The following is a 19,239-nucleotide window of genomic DNA, read 5'->3' as shown; positions in this document are numbered from 1 at the left end:
TCCCTGCCTCCCTTTGAGGGGGGTACTTTATGACATTCAAATGTTTCAAAATTCCAGGCCAAATTACTTATGCAATATCTAACAATCTCTATTTATCTTACTGATTCTTCATAATTAACTTCTGATCAAACATTTTTATCAAGAATACCACAGGAAGTAAGTTTTTTGACATTCAGATGTTTTCCAATTTTCTATTATACCATTGTATCTATCAAGCTTTCATCTGTGGTGTTTTACTGTCTTTATTCTTTTTTTTTTTTTTTTAAGATTTTATTTATTTTTATTTGAGAGAGAGAGAATGAGAGAGAGCGAGTACATGAGAGGGGGGAGGGTCAGAGGGAGAAGCAGACTCCCTGCCGAGCAGGGAGCCCGATGCGGGACTCGATCCAGGGACTCCAGGATCATGACCTGAGCCGAAGGCAGTCGCTTAACCAACTGAGCCACCCAGGCGCCCTACTGTCTTTATTCTTATGAAATTTTCTTCTATTAAGAACCAGTCAAATTTTGAATCGTAGTCTTTCATACTGGCTCCATAGTTTAATTTCTACCTTTTAAGTTAATTCATCATAAATGTCCTGTGCTATAGTATTTGAAGTGAGGATCTACTGTTACTGCCTAGAAACTTAAGACAATAATTTCCTTAAGATCAATGAATATAGAAAAAAACGTAATGTGTGAAAGCCCCAAGGAAACTCTGGTTGTTAATTAAATGATGCTGAAGCAATTTTGATGACAAAGGTAAGAAATGTTATTTCCCAAATCAGGGGAGCTAGTAAAAAATATGCTCATGGTTAATGAGTTTTTGAGATGTAGATTTCACAGATTCAATTATAACACAAAAAATTTCCTTTATTCAGGAAAACCAGGGAAAGACTGGCACTGCAATTAAAAAAAGCCAATAGTCTATGATTTAATTATCAGAATGAGGGGGAACGCATGGGATGATATTATGGGACCAGCTGTTAAGAGTAACTACTTCTAACCAGTTTTGGTTTCAATTTTACAACAGACTTGGCCTTAAGTTTCAAGATACCCCAGCCACTGGCATAAAAAAAAAAAAAAAAAATCTACATGTCGACTGTCTGGCTTTTTATTTCGGTCTCTTTCAATACCACACAATAGTATTTACACTAAATGATGACATCTTTTTACAAATATAACACTGTTAATGGTTCCTAAGTAGCTCTCTAAGTAAAGAGAAGTCTAATTTTAAAGAAAAAAATCATAGGGGCGCCTGGCTGGCTCAGTCAGTGGAGTATAGGACTCTTGATCTTGGGATTGTGAGTTCGAGCCCCACACTAGGTGTCGAGCTTACTTAAAAATAAAATCTTTAGGGCGCCTGGGTGGCTCAGTCAGTTAAGTGTCCGACTCTTGGTTTCAGTTCAGGTCATGATCTCATGAGTCCTGAGATGAAGCCCCACACTGGACTCTGCGCTTAGTGGGGAGTCAGCTTGAAGATTCTCTCCCGCTGCCCCTCCCCACCACTTGCGCAGGCACAGTCACGCACGCTCTCTCTAAAAAAAAAAACCAAAGCTTTAAAAAATAAAATAAAATCTTAAAAAAAAGGAATCATAAGAACAATTCAGTTAAAGAGCCTTATGTAGATGAGTTTCTTGAACATTTTCAGGGAAATCCTATCATAAGTAGGTTCATTCCTTGAATGTATAAAAAAATACAGTAAATGTCAATTTGGGGGATTTCTCTAACTCAATGAAAAAGAACTATCCATTTTCAGCAAAGTAAGGGAGTTATTTCAAGGGGACTGTTATTTCAAGGAGTAGGGATTAGTTACACCTAACTAATAACATAGTCAAATATGACAGTTTGAATGAACAATGGGCTATTTACTAAAAAGGAAAGTAAAATCCTGCCTTAAATCCAACACCTTTCAACAACATCATTATTGCTATGTCTCTACCACAGGACTGATGAAACAGGAAGGTGCTGTGAGGGCTCATAAAAGGTTAAGAGTATGCTCAAAGGCTGTGGGCTGGAGTTGTACCCACAGAAATAGAAGTGAGAAAATCAAGGCAATCGACGTGGTCCCTGCTTACCTGTCCTGTCAGAGGACACTTGGAACACTGCAGTCAGCTCTGATTACTACCTTGCAACCAGGGGATGACAGAACCAGAAATTATAGTGTAAGAGGAACACTTCATGAGGAGATAGAAATTTCCTCTCAATAAAATTTTCAGAGTCAAGAAAGACAAATTATTTCAGGGGTGTGTTAACAAAAAATCAGAATGGCCTCAAAATTAAACATTTCTAAGGACACTTCTAACCCGTGTTCCTACTGTTCCATACACAGGACCCCTTAGACAGCTACTTGTGCACCAGGCCTAACTAAATTGTTACCTTTCCTCCTGTTGTGACTGTTTCTTCATCCTGCTCATCTGTAAAATCAAAATATATGATTTATTTAAAAATCAAGTAAACACTCTTTGGATTACCTGAAAACTTCCAGGTAATTTTAAAAACTTAAATTGTTACATGCAGAGAAAAGGAAAGAAATAAAGCATTATGAAAGCAAATCCACCTCTAGTAATTCAGTAAATTGAAATCGTACACAGAAGCACAAAGGTGAGTAGAACTTCAAAGCATTAATAATTAAAAATTTCCAACAACAGGGAATTTATAATTAATTACTGCTTGGGCTACTATCTTAGTGATGATCTTGCTAATAACAGGTAAAGGACTTGATTGGGGCTCTTACTCCTGAGATTTGATGAAACAAAGTAATGACATTTTAGATCTCAGAGGACATGAGTGAAGGAAATGAGGAGAAAAGAAAAGTGAACATCAATCACTATGAAGTCCTGGTAAGGCTGTTAATATATTCTGAGGATAGAGGACTCCAGGACATAAATGCTGGCCTTGCAAAAGAACAGGAGTAAACCCAAGTATAATTTAAACCAGGCAGCTGATTTCCACAGCAAAAAGTGCCTGTGTGGACAATTGTTTATATATGAATGAAGGCTGCGTTTGCATTACAATGGCAAAGTTGATTAACTGAGACAGAGACCATATGGCCCACAATGTCTAAAATATTTACTACCTGGCCCTTTCCAGGTTAAGTCCGCCAACCTCTATTTTAGAGAATATACAAAGATCAGTAGTAGACAAACAGGTGGTACTCAAACTTTCAACTGTATTTCATACAGTGCCTCTACTACATGCCGGCCATGGTCCCAATGCCAAGGACACAATAAAGAACAAGAAAAGGTCCCATCTTCACGGAGTTTACATTCCAGTTAGGAGTGGCAGGAGACAGAAGAGAAAACACACGAACAGGTATCAGATGGTATCAGAGGAAAATAAATCAATATATTTTAGAGAGGCGCTGGGTGGGTGGACCCTTCTAAATAAAGAGGGAACCAGCCTGGTCAAAGGGCCACAGGTGGGGGTGGACCTGCCGCCGTCACAGATCTCCAAGGCCACTCTGAGCATGAATAAAGGCTGGAAGAAATGAGCACAGCACAAGAGAAGAGTGCGGTGACACAAAGCATTGGCACAAAAGTTAGACAGACCCAGACCTGAGTCACTGCTTTGTCGCTTAATAGCTATCTGCTTGGAAACACTACTGAAGCCCTCCAGCCTCTATTTCCTCAGCAATGACACAGGGCTAACATGGTTTTGCAGTGAAATGCAAACAAAGGTAGAATGAGTACCTGGCGGGTACTCATGCAAAACAGAGATGGACACTGTTGCTTGATTTCTAAGTTAGACAAACACCTGCTAGCACGAATATGGGATTCACTGTGTGGTAAATAAATTATGGTCATCCAGCTCTGCATAGCAACTACTTTTATTCTAGGAAGTGACGAAGGGATCTAAATAAAGTTGTCAAAAATGAACTTTTTGTCCTTTGGATCTTGATAAACCACATGATAAACAATTTCTCACTAGATGGTGGGAACACAACCTAATGATCTCTCTTTGGTCAAAATATATACCATTTAAATTTAGTTTGACAGATTTCTGTCCCTGATGTAGTCTTGGTACCCGATGGAAACAGACTTCTGATAATACTAAAGTAGGAGGGAGAGACATCCTGCTTACTGATTCATAAACAGTAGTAATAAATGTTCTCTTCCTCCTTCCAGATGTGGGCAATCACACTTTCACCTCAGCCCCTGGATCTTGCCCTTTCAGAGATCTCAAGACAGAAAGGAAGGAAGGACTCGGTATACGTAGCTAGGTGACACATAAGGCATAATGTGGACCAGTTAAAACAATAAACAACTCTGTGAACAGGAAGTCCCAGTGGATGGATCAGTTACCCCCGGCATGGTTCAGGTTATACCTAATGCAGAAAGCCAGATGATTAAATAATACATGGAAAGCCCATTGGTCCCTGGATGAGAGGCCAGGACAACAGCTTCAAATTCCATTTGACTCTAGCTCTCCAGCTGTGATGACCAGCACCTTCGGCCACAATACCCTTACTATTTAGACCTCAAACCATTCACAAACACAAAGGGAAGATCTCTTATACCCAGCACTAAAAATCTTAATCCAATTGACACCTTTATCCGTTTCTTAAAAATGGCTTCAATTTGACTCCTCTGATAAAGTCTATTACATACACACTCTAATACTTACTTCCACCTCTAAAAGGACAACTGTCCACTCCCTTAAAACTAGATTGATTCCTTTCAGGATATATACTTAATATACACCCTATCATTCTGTTTAACAAAGTGTCTCAGTGAAGATAATCAAGTCTTAACACTTACCCTGCTACATTACTGAAAATATACAAGACTACATATACCTCGTTTTGTTTTCCTGGCCTTTGATTCAGTGGTACCAGTTGTGGAACAGAAAATATAAAAACTTACAGAAAATGGAAGTTATTGTTATTGATATTCTATTAATAATGTTAAAGATAACTGAGAGGAATGTTTTGACAGCACTTCTTTTTCGTTTGTTGACCTAACACCACCTTTACATAAACTGTCAAGACAATTTTCTACTTCTGCTTTTGACAGAATCAAAAATGGAGTCATCCAAGGGCGTCTGGGTGGCTCAGTCGTTAAGCGTCTGCCTTCAGCTCAGGTCATGATCCCAGGGTCCTGGGATCGAGCCCCGCATCGGGCTCCCTGCTCAGCAGGAGGCCTGCTTCTCCCTCTCCCGCTCCCCCTGCTTGTGTTCCCTCTCTTGCTGTGTTTCTGTCAAATAAATAAATCTTTAAAAAAAAAAAAAAAAAATGGAGTCATCCACTAATGTTAAATAGCAAGCTTTAAGTCAGAAAAGGGAGGGTGTAGTGAAATGAAATAAAAAAAAACTCTCCTAACTACCTACTCATAACTGTCATCAAGAATCTCTGAAAAAGGGGCGCCTGGATGGCTCAGTCGGGTAAGTGGCTGACTCTTGATTTTGGCTCAGGTTATGATCTCATGGGTCCTGGGATCCCGCCCTGAGCAAGGCTCCACACTCAGCAGGGAGTCTGCTTGAGGATTCTCTCCCCCTCTGCCCCTCCCCCAGCTCATGCGCTTGCACTCTCGCTCTAAAATAAATAAATCTTTAAGGGGAAAAAAAGGATCTCTGGGGGAAAAAAAGAATCTCTGCAATTTGTCTGAAATACAGAATTCACCTACTGAAGAGATAGAGAAATTGCCGTCTCATTTTCCACATAAGGAAATCTCGAATACCCCTTCCAAGTGTAAAATTCCTGAACGTCAAAAATGTAGTATACACTGAAAACACTAGGTTCTCCTTTGATTTTTTTAAAAAAGATGTGAGCAGAGAGAGAGAGAGCAAGAGACAGAGCAAGAGCAAGGGGCAGAGGGAGAGAGAGTAACAGACTCCCCGCTGAGCAGGGAGCCCAACATGGGGCTCAATCCCAGGACCCCGGGATCATGACCTAAGCTGAAGGCAGACGCTTAACTTACTCAGTCACCCAGGCATCCCTCCTTTGATTTTTACAAGTGAAGAAAGAAACCGAGATCCATATATAACACTCAAGAACAAAGATGTTTAAAACTACCTCTATTTTTTAAACTGAAGAAAGTGACTACACTCCTCTTGTCTACCCGACAGCACATCCAAGGATTATGCCTTAATTGTGAAAATGTACTCTGTAACTTGTAAATACTATGAGCAGATGATGTGATTCTCATTTTACACTATTTAGAAAGCTAGAAGAAATACTTGAGAAAATAAATCATTTAAGCGTCAACAGACTTTTGTTCTGAAGATGCAAAATCAAATTGGTAAGAATGGAAAAAATGGATCACAGGAAATTAAATTTCCTGATATGGCAGCAAACAAAATGACAGTGGTGCTAAGGGGGCCATGGTCAACGTCTGTGCTGGACCAAAAAGGTAGCAACTGGAAGTGACATCTCTTGGGGAAGAAAGAATTATCAGAAGAACTAAATCTTTGAGAGAGAAAACAACACAGAAGTCTATAGACTGCTTTGGTTTTACCTAGATCTGCGACAGTTCCTCCTTTAACAGGTGTGTTTTCACTGTCTTTCTTTGGGTTCACTAGAAAGAAAAAAAAAATCATGTTTTAGGGGAAAAGTTCTACTTTTTTAAAAGAGAACAGAATAAAAGACGATTGAAAACTACATGAATCTCAATGTAAATCCACTGTCATCCAGAGTTCACCATCATGAAAAACTCCAAGCCCAACAGAGAAAGATTAACACTTACTGTAACAGACTGCATTTTGTAATTTCCCAAGTACCAATATTTTTTCATGACAAAAGTACAAAATACAAAAATATATAGGGCAAAACCTGAAAAGAACCTTTCAATCCCTTCCCCAAAAGTATTTTTTATTACATTTTCTGTGCATTTGTTGATTCCCATTTTTGTGGCATTCACTTAGATAAGCTGAGGGAGAACTAATACCTTTTACATAACTATGTAGACTTCAAAAATAGAAATGTTACCCATACTGTGCTCTTCCTTACCACTCTACTTTTCTCATTCAAGAGTGTGCCTGTATGACCTTTCCATGTTATGTATTTTTAGTTAAATTATATCTCTTTCATTTTCAATAAATCCACTATGTCCATGGGTGGGTCATAAGGTAACTAGTCCTATATTAATGGAGACTTAGTTTATTTGCAATTTTTTACAGCAAAGTAATCCACATTCTTATATTCACCTTTAAGCATGCATATAATTACTTAAAATGAGAGCTCTGAAATTAAAACTGCTACTGGATATACACATTTTAAAACAACAGATATAGCCAAATTGTGTTAAGTGCCTTCATCAATTTACACTTCCACCAATAGCATTTGAGAGTACCCATTTCCTCAAAACATCTGTACTTTGGGAATCATCTATTTTCTAAGTTTTGAAAATCTAATGTATGAAAAATGTTCCTTTAATAATTTACATATCGTTGGTTAAATGAAGTTGAGCATCTTTTTGCACATTTATTGGCCCCGAAATTTGATAAAATTACCAGTACAAAATACTTTGCCCCTCACTAGATCTATAGGGTGTTAAGAATCTTTATACAAATTTAGAGTTCTAATTCTTTGTTAAATGGCTAATGAATATTTTCCCCCAAGGCTAACACTTGCTTAAAGTACATTAATATTTGGAAGGTTACTTTTACATTTTAATTTGGTACTTTAATCCACCTGAAGCTTAAGTTCTTATTTTTGACACAAAGAACAGTACTAAATTTTTTCCACAAGTATTTATGGAACAGTTTGGTCTTTTCCCACAAATTCGCCCTGCCAAATTCACAATAAATTAAATTGATAAACAAACATGGATCTACAGCTGAATCAAACATTCTACTCTACTGATGGGTTCGGCGACATTCCTGTGTCCAAATCATACTATTTCATTATAGCTTTTATAGTTCAGTTAGTTATCTGTTAGGACTACCACCACCTTCATAGCTCTTTTACTTAAAATAAATATTTGGGGGGCACCTGGGTGGCTCAGTGGGAAAAGCATGCAACTCTTGATCTCAGGGTTGTGAGTTCGAGTCCTACACTGGGTATAGAGAATACTTAAATGAATACAATTTAAATAAATAAATAAGATATTTGGGGGTGCATGACTGGCTCAGTCAGTAGAGCATGCGATTCTTGATCTTGGAGAGTTGTAAGTTCAAGCCCCACACTGGTTAGAGATTACTTAAAAATAAAATCTTAAAAAAAAAAAAAGGCAAACAAACGAAAGGCACCTGTGTGGCTCAGTCAGCTAAGCGTCTGACTCTTGTGATCAAGCCACCCATGGGGCTCCATGGTTAGCATGGAGACTGCTGGAGATTCTCTCATTTTCCCTCTGTCCCGCTCGCACTCACTCTTTCTAAAATAAATAAATAAATCTTTAAAAAAAAAACAACTGAAAGATGCATATTGTAATCCCTACAGCAACCACTGAGAAAAAAACAGGTAAAAATCAAATAGAGAATATGAAAATCTATATAACAGAAAACAGAATAGTGGTTGCCAGGATATGGGAGAAAGGAGATAATCTATACTAACCCCCAGTAAGTATAGGGTTTCTTTTCAGGGGGATGGAAATGTTCTAGAATTAAGACGTGGTGATTGTACAACATAATGAATACACTAAAAAAACCAATGGAGTGATAAAAATATACTTTAACTGGTGAATTTTATGCTATGTGAAGAATATCTCAATTAGAACTATGCTATATAAAAAAGGAAGTCATAGAAGTTCTAAAATAAAAGAAAAGCAGGGGCACCTGGGTGGCTCAGTTGGTTAAGCATCTGCCTTCAGCTCAGGTCATGATCCTGGGTCCTGAAATCGAGCCCTCCATCGGGCTCCCTGCTCAGCAGAGAGCCTGCTTCTCCTTCTCCCTCTGGACTTCCCCACCCCCACTCATGCACTCTTGCTCCCTCTCAAATAAATAAATAAAATCTTAAAAAAAAAAGAAAAAGAAGAAGAAGAAGAAGAAAAGCAAACACAGAAGCCAGAACAGAACACTGAAAGTAGTGGATTAAAGCAAAAGAAGGGAGGAGGTAAGAGAGGGACAAATAGAAAAAAATTATCATAATGGCAGACTTAAGCCCAATGACATCAATAATTCTGTAACATTTCAGTGGACCACATACTGCAATTAAAAACAAAAAATGTGTATTGGGGAGGCGGGCAAAGCTCAACAATATGCTGTTTAAAATCGACATGCTTGGGGCGCCTGGGTGGCTCAGTCATTAAGCGTCTGCCTTCGGCTCAGGTCCTGATCCCAGGGTCCTGGGATCAAGCCCTGCATCAGGCTCCCTGCTCCACGGGAGGCCTGCTTCTCCCTCTCTCACTCCCCCTGCTTGTGTTCCCTCTCTCACTGTCTCTCTCTCTGACAAGTAAGTAAATAAATAATCTTTAAAAAATAAAATAAAAAAAATAAAATCGACATGCTTTACATAATCAAACTGAAAGTAACAGGATGCAAGAGAGATGTAAGTCAGAAATCTAACATGTAAGAACAAAGCTTGTGTAATTTACAAACTGCTCTGCTGAAGTCAAGTACAGTGGAGACTAATTTTAAAAAGTGTAGAAATAAAAGGGTGTGGTGTGATGAGGCTTTATTATCATCAGAGAACCTGGCCTTCAAGACAAGTACTACTATGGCACATAGACAAACACGACATAAGAGTCAATTCATCAGGAGGACATGATGATCCTAAGTGTATATGCCCTTAAATAGCAGAGCTTCAAAGTACATGAATAAAAATACTTAAAAGAAAAAATATTCACAGGAATCAAGGAAAAAAATAGACAAATCCACAAATATAGTTAAAAGGGTCTAACATTCTCCCAATAACTTATTTAAATAGGTTAAAATGTCATAGATAATACGCCACCTTCTCATCTGTATATTGATTCTAATGGGATTTAAAAACCATTTATTTCAAAGCATTGCTCAATTTAGAGAATTTTTTTTTCTTTCTTTTTTTTTTGAGTAGGCTCTATGCCCATGTGGGGCTTAAATCACAACCGTGAGATCAAGAGTCACCTGCTTGACCAAATGACCCAGCTAGGCGCCCCCATTAGAGAACTTTTTGGTCACGGTGTTTTTCTCAATAAGTAGCAGAAGTACACCAAAAGATTGGGAAAGGGAAGAAACATTTGCACCTTGAAAGTTGGGAACTGGGGGCACAGAGCAAGAAATGATTCATCCCATGGCATTGCTACAGAGTGATTAAATCACATCTAATACTCTCATAGTCTAGGCAGAAGAATACAAACCATTTTTTGGAAGCACCACTTCCTCTATGTTGGGTACCGGTGTTGGGTCTTCCATGTCCTTGGTAAGATCTTCTTGCTCATCTTCCTCTTTCTGACTTCTGCGCTTCCCATAAAGACTAGCTTGGCTAAAACATACAATGCATATAAATATAAAAAGGCTGACTATAGCTACTCATAGCACACAATTTCAGAGGCTTTATCCTCATTGTTAGAATCTATGCTCAGAATCTCTTTTAAAAGACAAACAGAAACCAAACAAATTAGGTACATTCCCAAATTACATCTAACCAGCCAGGAAAATAAAGGTTATTGGGAGGAAGAAATGGCCCCAGAAATTCTACTATACAAATCACAGACAGTATCCTAAAGGGGGCTTAAATTATGTAATAAAAGAACACCTGCTAAGGAAATATGGCACATATTTTATCTCACATAAACAATCACTTACATAAGAAATTTTCTCAAAGATATGTACAACCATATTTTCCTGGCTCTTTGTATCATCCAAATATCAAACTGCAAAGTAAAATCACTTAGGATGGTACTAATGTGTGTGTGTGCGTGTGTGTGTGTGTGTGTGTGCGTGTGTGTGTGTGTGTGTGTGTGTGTGTGTGTGAAAACTGCCATCGCCCTTTCTTTAGTTTATTTTTAAAACTAACACATTCCAGAAAGCAGACTAGGGTTCAAACAAGAATGGAAAGACTCCTTACCTTGAAAAATTACAGGGGATACAGGATAGAAATTATCAACTACTTCATATAACATGATGTGTACCAGAAACGAGTAAGGGTACCAAGAAAACAAGACATAATCAAGATCGAAAGTGACAGTTAAGCTAAATCTTGGGAACTGTAACAATTCACAATGTTTCAGGACAGGCAATGTTTCAGGATAATGAGTGGAGGCATAAGAAAAGAGATAACCTGTTCTGGGAAGGAACGGGCAGGAAGCAACACAAAGAAGTGAGGAGTGGAGAAAGAGCTGATGGAAATATACAGTGGGCCAGCCCGAGTCCTCACACTGCAGAGAGCATGAGCAGAGTTCTCTTCATGACAGACCACACACTGGCATAGGTTAGAATCAGGTATATAGGTAAAAATATTTTTTAAATTTTTAATAAAAACTGCATGACAATTTTTCAAAAGCCTGTGAACCTAAAGGTATTAGGGAGACAAAATAAGGGAAGGTCAATAAAACAAGAGTCAGGAAAACAGATGTCAATGTCTTTTCACTAAAGGAAACTTAACATAAAACTTGAATGACCGCTCATTAGAAGACAGCTGTATTCAATTGAAGGATATACATACATCTACTTTGGGAAACTCCATTTGGTGGGTTTTATACTCAGAGTAGAGGCTCAGTACCATCACTGTGAGCCTCCTAGACATCACGTCTTTTTTGGGGGGACCACTAGTGTCCTGGCACTGCATCTCAGCCCCTAAGTGGGAAGAAGGGTACATCGATTTCAGGCCCAGGAACACTTGGAAAAGTTGTATGGCTTTCTTCATTCACAGGGACATCAGGGAAGCCCTCAATTCCCTGCATATCAAGCATAAGACTCAGATTAGAGATTTAAGAAATAAGGTTACTCTCACTAATTGCTAAAGAAAAATCTATTTTTGTGGTTTTTTCTATCATAATACATGTGACTTGACAAAATAACAACATCCTTTTATGACTATGACTGGCTCATTAATATTATTTATAAAACTAAGAATTTTTTAACTTCCCTAACAGCTTCTATACACGGTTAACAATGCTTCAGATAACCCTACCGTTCAAGAAATAACATGGTTCTGATGAATCACAGACCTATACCCCTGAAACAAAATACATATGTTAATTTTAAAAATTTTAAAAAGAAGGGGCGCCTGGGTGGCTCAGTCGTTAAGCGGCTGCCTTCGGCTCAGGTCATGATCCCGGAGTCCTGGGATCGAGCCCCGCATCAGGCTCCCTGCTCCGCGGGAAGCCTGCTTCTCCCTCTCCCACTCCCCCTGCTTGTGTTCCCTCTCTCGCTGTGTCTCTCTCTGTCAAATAAATAAATAAAATCTTTAAAAAAAAAAAAAAAAAAAAAAATTTTAAAAAGAAATAACATGATTCAAGGCATGTTCTGGGCATAAAAAAATGCTAATTTGGCTATAGGAAAAAGTCAATAAAAGGAAGCTAATGAAGAGAAGATAACAAGTAGATCTTTATAGTCCAGTCAACTGCCAGAAATTTAACAAATTTCCGGTTGCATGAAAAGAATAAATTTTGCATCTGTCATTTTATAAGACTAAACTTAACCTCTTTGAAATTAAAAAAATTTTGAGTGAGACAAGCTAAGCAAGCCAGAAATTAAGTATCTACTTAATATACAATAATAAATGTTAAGTATTATCTACCAACTATTAAGTACCTACTTCAGGCCAGACACTGCACAGGGGCTCTAAAGTCTCACTTGATCCCCACAACAACTTACTCAAAAGAAACCAGAAACCCCACTCAAGCAAGATTCACTAAAGTACAAATGTGATGCCCTGAACAAGGCACTCTGCTCAACATGAAACAGACACAGGTTCATTTCCTCTATGAGTCACTCTGATCACAAATGGGACAGGTGGTAAAATCAGAGAAAGAGACACTAACTATGGCAAATATAATTTCTTAAATTCCTTACCAGCCACACTGCTCAATATATAATTAGATACAGAAAAGACTGTATTCAGGGTGCCTTGATATAAATACAACATCAGATGGCCATCTTACAAAGGAGATGAAGAAAGGGGAAGGAAAAATAGGGGAAGAGGAAAAGAAAGACAAAGAGCCAAATAATCCACCCTCAGACCTTGGTGAACGTGACGGAACTTAGTTGAAAGGATACAGTAATAGGAAGCCGAGAGTCCAGCTTTGAATCTTGACTCTAAGGAAAAATCTCTATGTGACCTTGGAAAAGTTACTTCCCTATCCTGAACCTCAATCTCTATTTCTTAAGATAAAGACGCTTATGATACTTCAAAGATCTGTTTCAGTTTTAAGATTCTGAACATGGTTTCTACTCTAAGCTGTGAGCCAAAGCTCTAATCCAGAAGGCAAATATTCATCCCCTTCCCATGGCTAGGCCAGAGAGAGAAAAATAGTTTCTCTCAGAATTTGATCATGGAATTGGAGTGGCTATATTTTAAATACAGATTAGATATCACAGTATGTTTATGTGGAATACAAAGTTAAATGTGATGTGTGTATGTGAGAGTGAGAGAGAGAGAGAGAGAGAGAGAGAGAGAGAGAGAGTGTGTGTGTGTGTGTGTGTGTGTGTGTGTGTGTGTGTGTGTGTGTGTGTGATGGAAGATTATTCAGCCATTAAAAAGGAAATTCTGCTACTTGGGACAACATGGATAGACCTTGAGGCCATTTTGCTAGGAGGAATAACTAAGAGAAAAATAAATACCATATGATCTCTCTTATATGTGGAATCTAAAAAACAAAACAAACAAACAAAAAAAACACAAATTCACAGACTGAGGGAATACATTGGTGGCTGCCAAAGGTAGGGGCTGGGGGAGAATGGGAAAGTTGGTGAAAGGTATAAACTTCCAGTTATAAAATAAACCCTAGAGGTGTAATATACAGCATGGGGTCTGCAGTTAACACAGTACTGTGCATTTGAAAGATGCTAAGAGAGTAGATCCTAAAAGTTCTCGTCACAAGAAAAAACTATTATTAACTATGTGTGGTGCCGGATGTTAACCAGATTTATTGTGATTATTTCACTATACATATCGATTTAAAAAAAGATTGTATGCAAGGTGCCTTAGCATAAATACAACAGAAGATGGCCATCAGATAACATCTGACAAGATGAGCTATCAGAGCAAAGACATCTACCAAGTCAAAGTAAGACAACTTCCTTTGAGCAAAACTTCTAGTATAAATGTAAAAATCTGGAATTCCCTCTGCAGTTTGTTTTAATGCCTCTGAATCATGCTGCAGTTCTTACCCTTTCTTTCCACTCTTCTTCCGGGATTCTGTGGGTGTAGGAGGCGGAGGGGAAGGCGAATGTTTCCTCTTTCGAGCATTAGCTGATGCTTTCCTATCTCTTCTCTCTGGACTTCTGACTGGCTAGGAAGAAGTAAATGGAAATAAATATCAGCCAGCTTTTCTGACTCCTCAGTTTCTACAAACCCTTGTCCAAAGATGAGTTTCACAAAGATAATACCAATACCACTCAGAGCATCCTAAACGACCAGCAGTCAAGACTCTCTGACCTTCCAGGTGATGTACCACCAATGGAAATATTAGAACCATCCCACAGGTATTCAAACTGTGCTACAAAACAGACATGCCCAAATCCTGTCCAGCTAAAAACTGTTCCTGTTCACCTTCTGCTTCCAGATAGGAAAAGCATTTTCAACAATTACTGGAAAATACAAAACATATGCTATTTAATTAATGAAATACAAACAATGGCTGAATGATCTTGTGAAAGTGTATCAAAAACTAGTCCTGACGTGTCAGTAAAATAGGAGAAAACTTTATGACACAAAAGATGTTAAATAAGATTGCAACTTATGACTTAAAAGTCAATCTAACAGAAGTACAAATACCCCTATTTGCAGATGGCATGATCTTATATATAGATAACCCTAAGGAATCTACCAACTATCAGAGCTAATGAGTTCAGCAGTTGCAGGATACACATCGAAATACGAATGTCAACCTGTAGATGATAATTATGGATTTAATAAAATAGACAATAAAGAATTAACACCTAAGACGATCCAAAGTATTGTACCTGAGGTGCCAAAAAAAAATCAGAGATTAGAACGTTAATTAAACATTCATCATCTCTGGTATCTTCATACTCCTTACAACTCTCTGTTTCCTTTCAGAAGCTCAGTAGCATCAAATTGGAATCTAAGTCATCTTACAGGCCTACACAAGAAGTTTTAAAGAAAATCTAAACTGTCCACACTGTATGGTAAGTCTGAAGTTAAACTTTTAAAAAGAGATATTAAATGCATTTTTATAGAATCACGCTAAAAATAAGTGAATAAATTAATACATAGGCCATCTAAATCTGAACAGAGATGGCTACAGACAGGCCTCTTTAATAATGTGCTGTAGAAATTAGACTATTCCTAATGACAAAAAAGATTGGTTGGAAACGCACTGAGGGAAAGCAAATATCTAAGCGTATGGGGTGTGTTGGGGGGGGAGGCTGAATAAAAAATAAAATTTAAGTCAAATTCCACAGCAAATAAGGACCAATTAAAAATGAAAGGATATGAGGGGCACCTAGGTGGCTCAGTCGTTAAGCGTCTGCCTTTGGCTCAGGTCATGATCCCAGGGTCCTGGGATCGAGCCCCGCGTCAGGCTCCCTGCTCAGTGGGAAGCCTGCTTCTCCCTCTCCCACTCCCCCTGCTTGTGTTCCCTCTCTCGCTGTGTCTGTCTGTCAAATAAATAAATAAAATCTTTAAAAAAAAAAAAAAAAAGAAAAAAGAAAGAAGGAATATGAACAAGACCCAGTTTAAAAATATTTTTCTTGGGGCGCCTGGGTGGCTCAGTTGGTTAAGCGACTGCCTTCGGCTCAGGTCATGATCCTGGAGTCCCGGGATCGAGTCCCGCATCGGGCTCCCTGCTCAGCAGGGAGTCTGCTTCTCCCTCTGACCCTCCCCCTCTCATGCTCTCTCTGTCTATCTCATTCTCTCTCTCAAATAAATAAATAAAATCTTTAAAAAAATAAAAATAAAAAAATAAAATAAAATATTTTTCTTAAAAATAAAAAATACACGTCGTGAGCCCAAGAGTTTTAGTAAGAAAGTCTCAGGGCTGAAAACAGGTATGAGAGAATGGTACATTCTAAGTGAACAGTTAAAAGTATTTCTGTCTCAGAAATTTTTCAAAGAACTACAATACAAAACAAAAAGCAAAAACCTGATGTGTCCCCAGTGAAGGGGAATGAGAATCTTACCTAAGCACTCATCAGCCAACACCAATACATCTAAGCCTTCTCAGACTCCTCTCCCTCCGGGTGACACACCTACCTCGCAGGTTGTGGCTTCTCAAGAACCATGGTAAAAACTTTTGGTAGTTGGGCTTCTTAAAGGATTAAAGAGTAATAAATGCCACATCATCCCACCTTAAAAAGGGCTGAACTCTACCTTTGAGACCTTTGAGGCCGATACTATGTACTAACTACTGTGTGCACAGTAACAATGCTATTAAAGAATATTAAGACAAAATTAGTTCTCCCTTGAAAAACCAACTAAATTACATTATCCCATAACAATATTTGGTTCACAAAATTAAAATCAGACCTAGAAAACAAAATCAGCTACACCGCTGCTACACTGCATATGCCACTTTACATCTCCATGACCCTTTGAGAGCGTCATGCCCCTTCTTTGGGAATGCCAGCTCCTGAGATGGTTGTATGGCCATTTGGTTAACTTTTCCACATACCTGACGAGCGATGCACCTTGGACTGTATGTCAGAGCTTATTAATGAAGATTTGACAACAGTGAGGCCCAGAAAGAAGAAACATCAAGTGGAGAAAAATGGTGCCAAACCAAATACCTCTTCATTCTTTGTTGAAATTCGCTGACGAAAGCTCACGGGCTTCCGGTTCTCGTCCACCTCATAATCCTCCTCATTCATCCATTCATTGAAAACATCAGTGTCCAAAATCCATTTCGCATGAACCTAAAACCACATTCAAGCATGTGTATCTATATAAATAGTAAATAATTACAGTTTTTAAAGTATTCAACACTGGGGCGCCTGGGTGGCTCAGCCGTTGAGTGTGTGCCTTTGGCTCGGGTCATGGTCCCAGGGTCCTGGATCGAGCCCCACACTGGGCTCCCTGCTCAGCGGGAAGCCTGCTTCTCCCTCTCCCTCTCTCCCACTCCCCTTGCTTGTGTTCCCTCTCTCACTGACTGTCTCTGTCAAATAAATAAATAATAAATCTTTAAAAAAATAAATAAATAAAAATAAAGTATTCAACATTAAAGAAGCAGACTTATTCTCAACTCAAAGCCTCAATTGCATAAAAGTTTAAAAACATGACATTGTAAGGGTGCCTAGGTGGCTCAGTCGGCTGAACTTCAGACTCTTGGTTTTGGCTCAGGTCATGCTCTCAGTCGGGGTCCTGGAATCGAACCCTACGTCAGGCTCCAGAACTCAGTGCAGAGTCCACTTGTCCTTTCCCCCTTCCCCCCACCCCGCCTGCTCTCTCGAGCGTGCATGTGCTTTCTCTCTCACTCTCTCTCTCTCAAATATATAAACAAAATCTAAAAATAAAAATAAAAACCCCAACCATGAGAATATTAAAGACCTGTGAATGGCAACTTAACCATTTCTAATTTTTATTCCATGTTACTGCATATAGTAAGAAAGCATCACTGGTTTTGCAAAGACTGAGGTTTTAATAACTGGCCCTTAATTTGATAATCATGTCATTTGTCTTCATTTCAGCTTTATTTAGGTATAACTGAAAAATAAAATTGTAAGATACTCAAAGTATACATCATGATGATTTGATATGCATACACACTGAGAAAGGTTAATTAGCACATCCATCACGGTACATACTTAACTTTTTTATGTGTGAGAATATTTAAGTTCTGTTCTCTTAGCAAATTCCAATTATACAATACAGTGTCATCAACTTTAGTCACCATGTTTCACATTAGATCGTCAGACAATTCTTCTCCCAACTGCAAGTTTGTGCCCTTTTACCAACTTTACTCCCCCTAGCCCTTCTTTGCTGGCAACCATTTCTCTACTCTCTTATTTCTAGAGCTTTTTTTTTTTTTTTTTTTTAAGATTTTATTTATTTATTTGACAGAGAGAGACACAGCAAGAGAGGGAACACAAGCAGGGGGAGTGGGAGAGGGAGAAGCAGGCTTCCCGCTGAGCAGGGAGCCCGATGCGGGGCTCGATCCCAGGACCCTGAGATCACGACCTGAGCCGAAGGCAGACGCTTAACGACTGAGCCACCCAGGCACCCCGAGCTTTTTTTTTTCTTAAAGATTCCATATAAAAGCAGTATCATGCAGGATTTATGTTTTTCCATTTGGCTTATTTCACTAATCATGTCTTCTTCATTCTGATGAAAACCACTGATAAAAACATTTAACAGCATTAGGCCATTCAAAGCAATAGGCCTAGTCACTGCTCTAGGCATGAAGGATGTCTCTATGTTTATGCGTTCAACAAAATTCTATGGAATGATGAAAGAGGACATTTACACAGACCTATCATCAGACCTATCACCTCGCCCTGTCAAGTATACAGGTGCTCTGTGGAGACCTTTCAGGGATAGCCAAGGTTGGGGAGTGGAGAAGTGAGAATCAGATTCAGGATTCTTCCAAGCCCTTCACATGGTAACTTCTCTTGCTTTTTTTTGTTAATGTTTCTGGGTAAGAATTTTAAAAATGACGGGTTCTCTGAATGTTGCATAGATACAGATGGAGATATAGATACTGAAACCACAGACCTAGCCCACACATTCCTATTATCCAACAGAATTTTTCAAAGGGAGTACACTAGAATTTGGGACTAGACAATCCTTCCCTGTGTAGACAAATATGAAATAATTTCAGCACCAAAATAATTAAGTAGTAAGTTACTGACCACTGAAACATTGGAACTCCATAAACCCATACTGGTAACAGATGAATAAAAAAGTAAATGAGGGGAAAGGAAGGACTCTGAAAGCCGACTGGTAAATGTGGAGGGAGGGCTAGAATGGAAAATCATCCCTGTGCAATCATCAAAGAAAAGACTGGTTCAGGCAAGAATTTCAAGTGGATGCTAAATCTGGGCAATGGAGAGTATTTTGATGAGAAGCAGGGTATCTGTATGGCCTACAAGAATCTCTTACAGATTGCTTATAAATTACAAGTGGAAAAAAAAAAAAGGAACTATACAGTGGAGCCAACAGAGCACGCCATAACTGGGTGATCAGCATCACCAACAAGGAAGCACTGGGTAATGTTTCAGATTAAAGGAAACAAAAGAGACAGGACATTTGAATCAATAGCTGATATTCAATGGTATTCTGGGGCG

At 38.7% G+C, this 19,239-nt stretch overlaps 1 protein-coding gene across 9 annotated transcripts in view; it reads right to left on the bottom strand.

Annotated features, from left to right (window-relative positions):
- The window catches only part of SMARCC1 (SWI/SNF related BAF chromatin remodeling complex subunit C1), a 176,100-nt gene that overhangs the window by 96,471 nt on the left and 60,390 nt on the right, over positions 1-19,239 (bottom strand). For all 9 annotated transcript variants that reach the window (XR_013450133.1, XM_078078699.1, XM_078078697.1 and 6 more), the window contains exons 9-13: positions 16,747-16,872; positions 14,167-14,288; positions 10,191-10,315; positions 6,432-6,491; positions 2,356-2,393 (exon numbers count right to left, since the gene is read on the bottom strand). Coding sequence is in view for 8 of the 9 variants with exons in the window: in XM_078078699.1 (XP_077934825.1) it covers positions 2,356-2,393; positions 6,432-6,491; positions 10,191-10,315; positions 14,167-14,288; positions 16,747-16,872 (471 nt within the window). In the remaining variant the exon portion in view is untranslated. The remainder of the gene's footprint in view (positions 1-2,355; positions 2,394-6,431; positions 6,492-10,190; positions 10,316-14,166; positions 14,289-16,746; positions 16,873-19,239) is intronic.

This window comes from Halichoerus grypus, chromosome 1 (assembly GCF_964656455.1).
Source record: "Halichoerus grypus chromosome 1, mHalGry1.hap1.1, whole genome shotgun sequence".
NCBI lineage: Eukaryota > Metazoa > Chordata > Mammalia > Carnivora > Phocidae > Halichoerus > Halichoerus grypus.
Note: the sequence above shows the minus strand (reverse complement) of the source record. Positions and strands in the feature narration are given on the sequence as shown.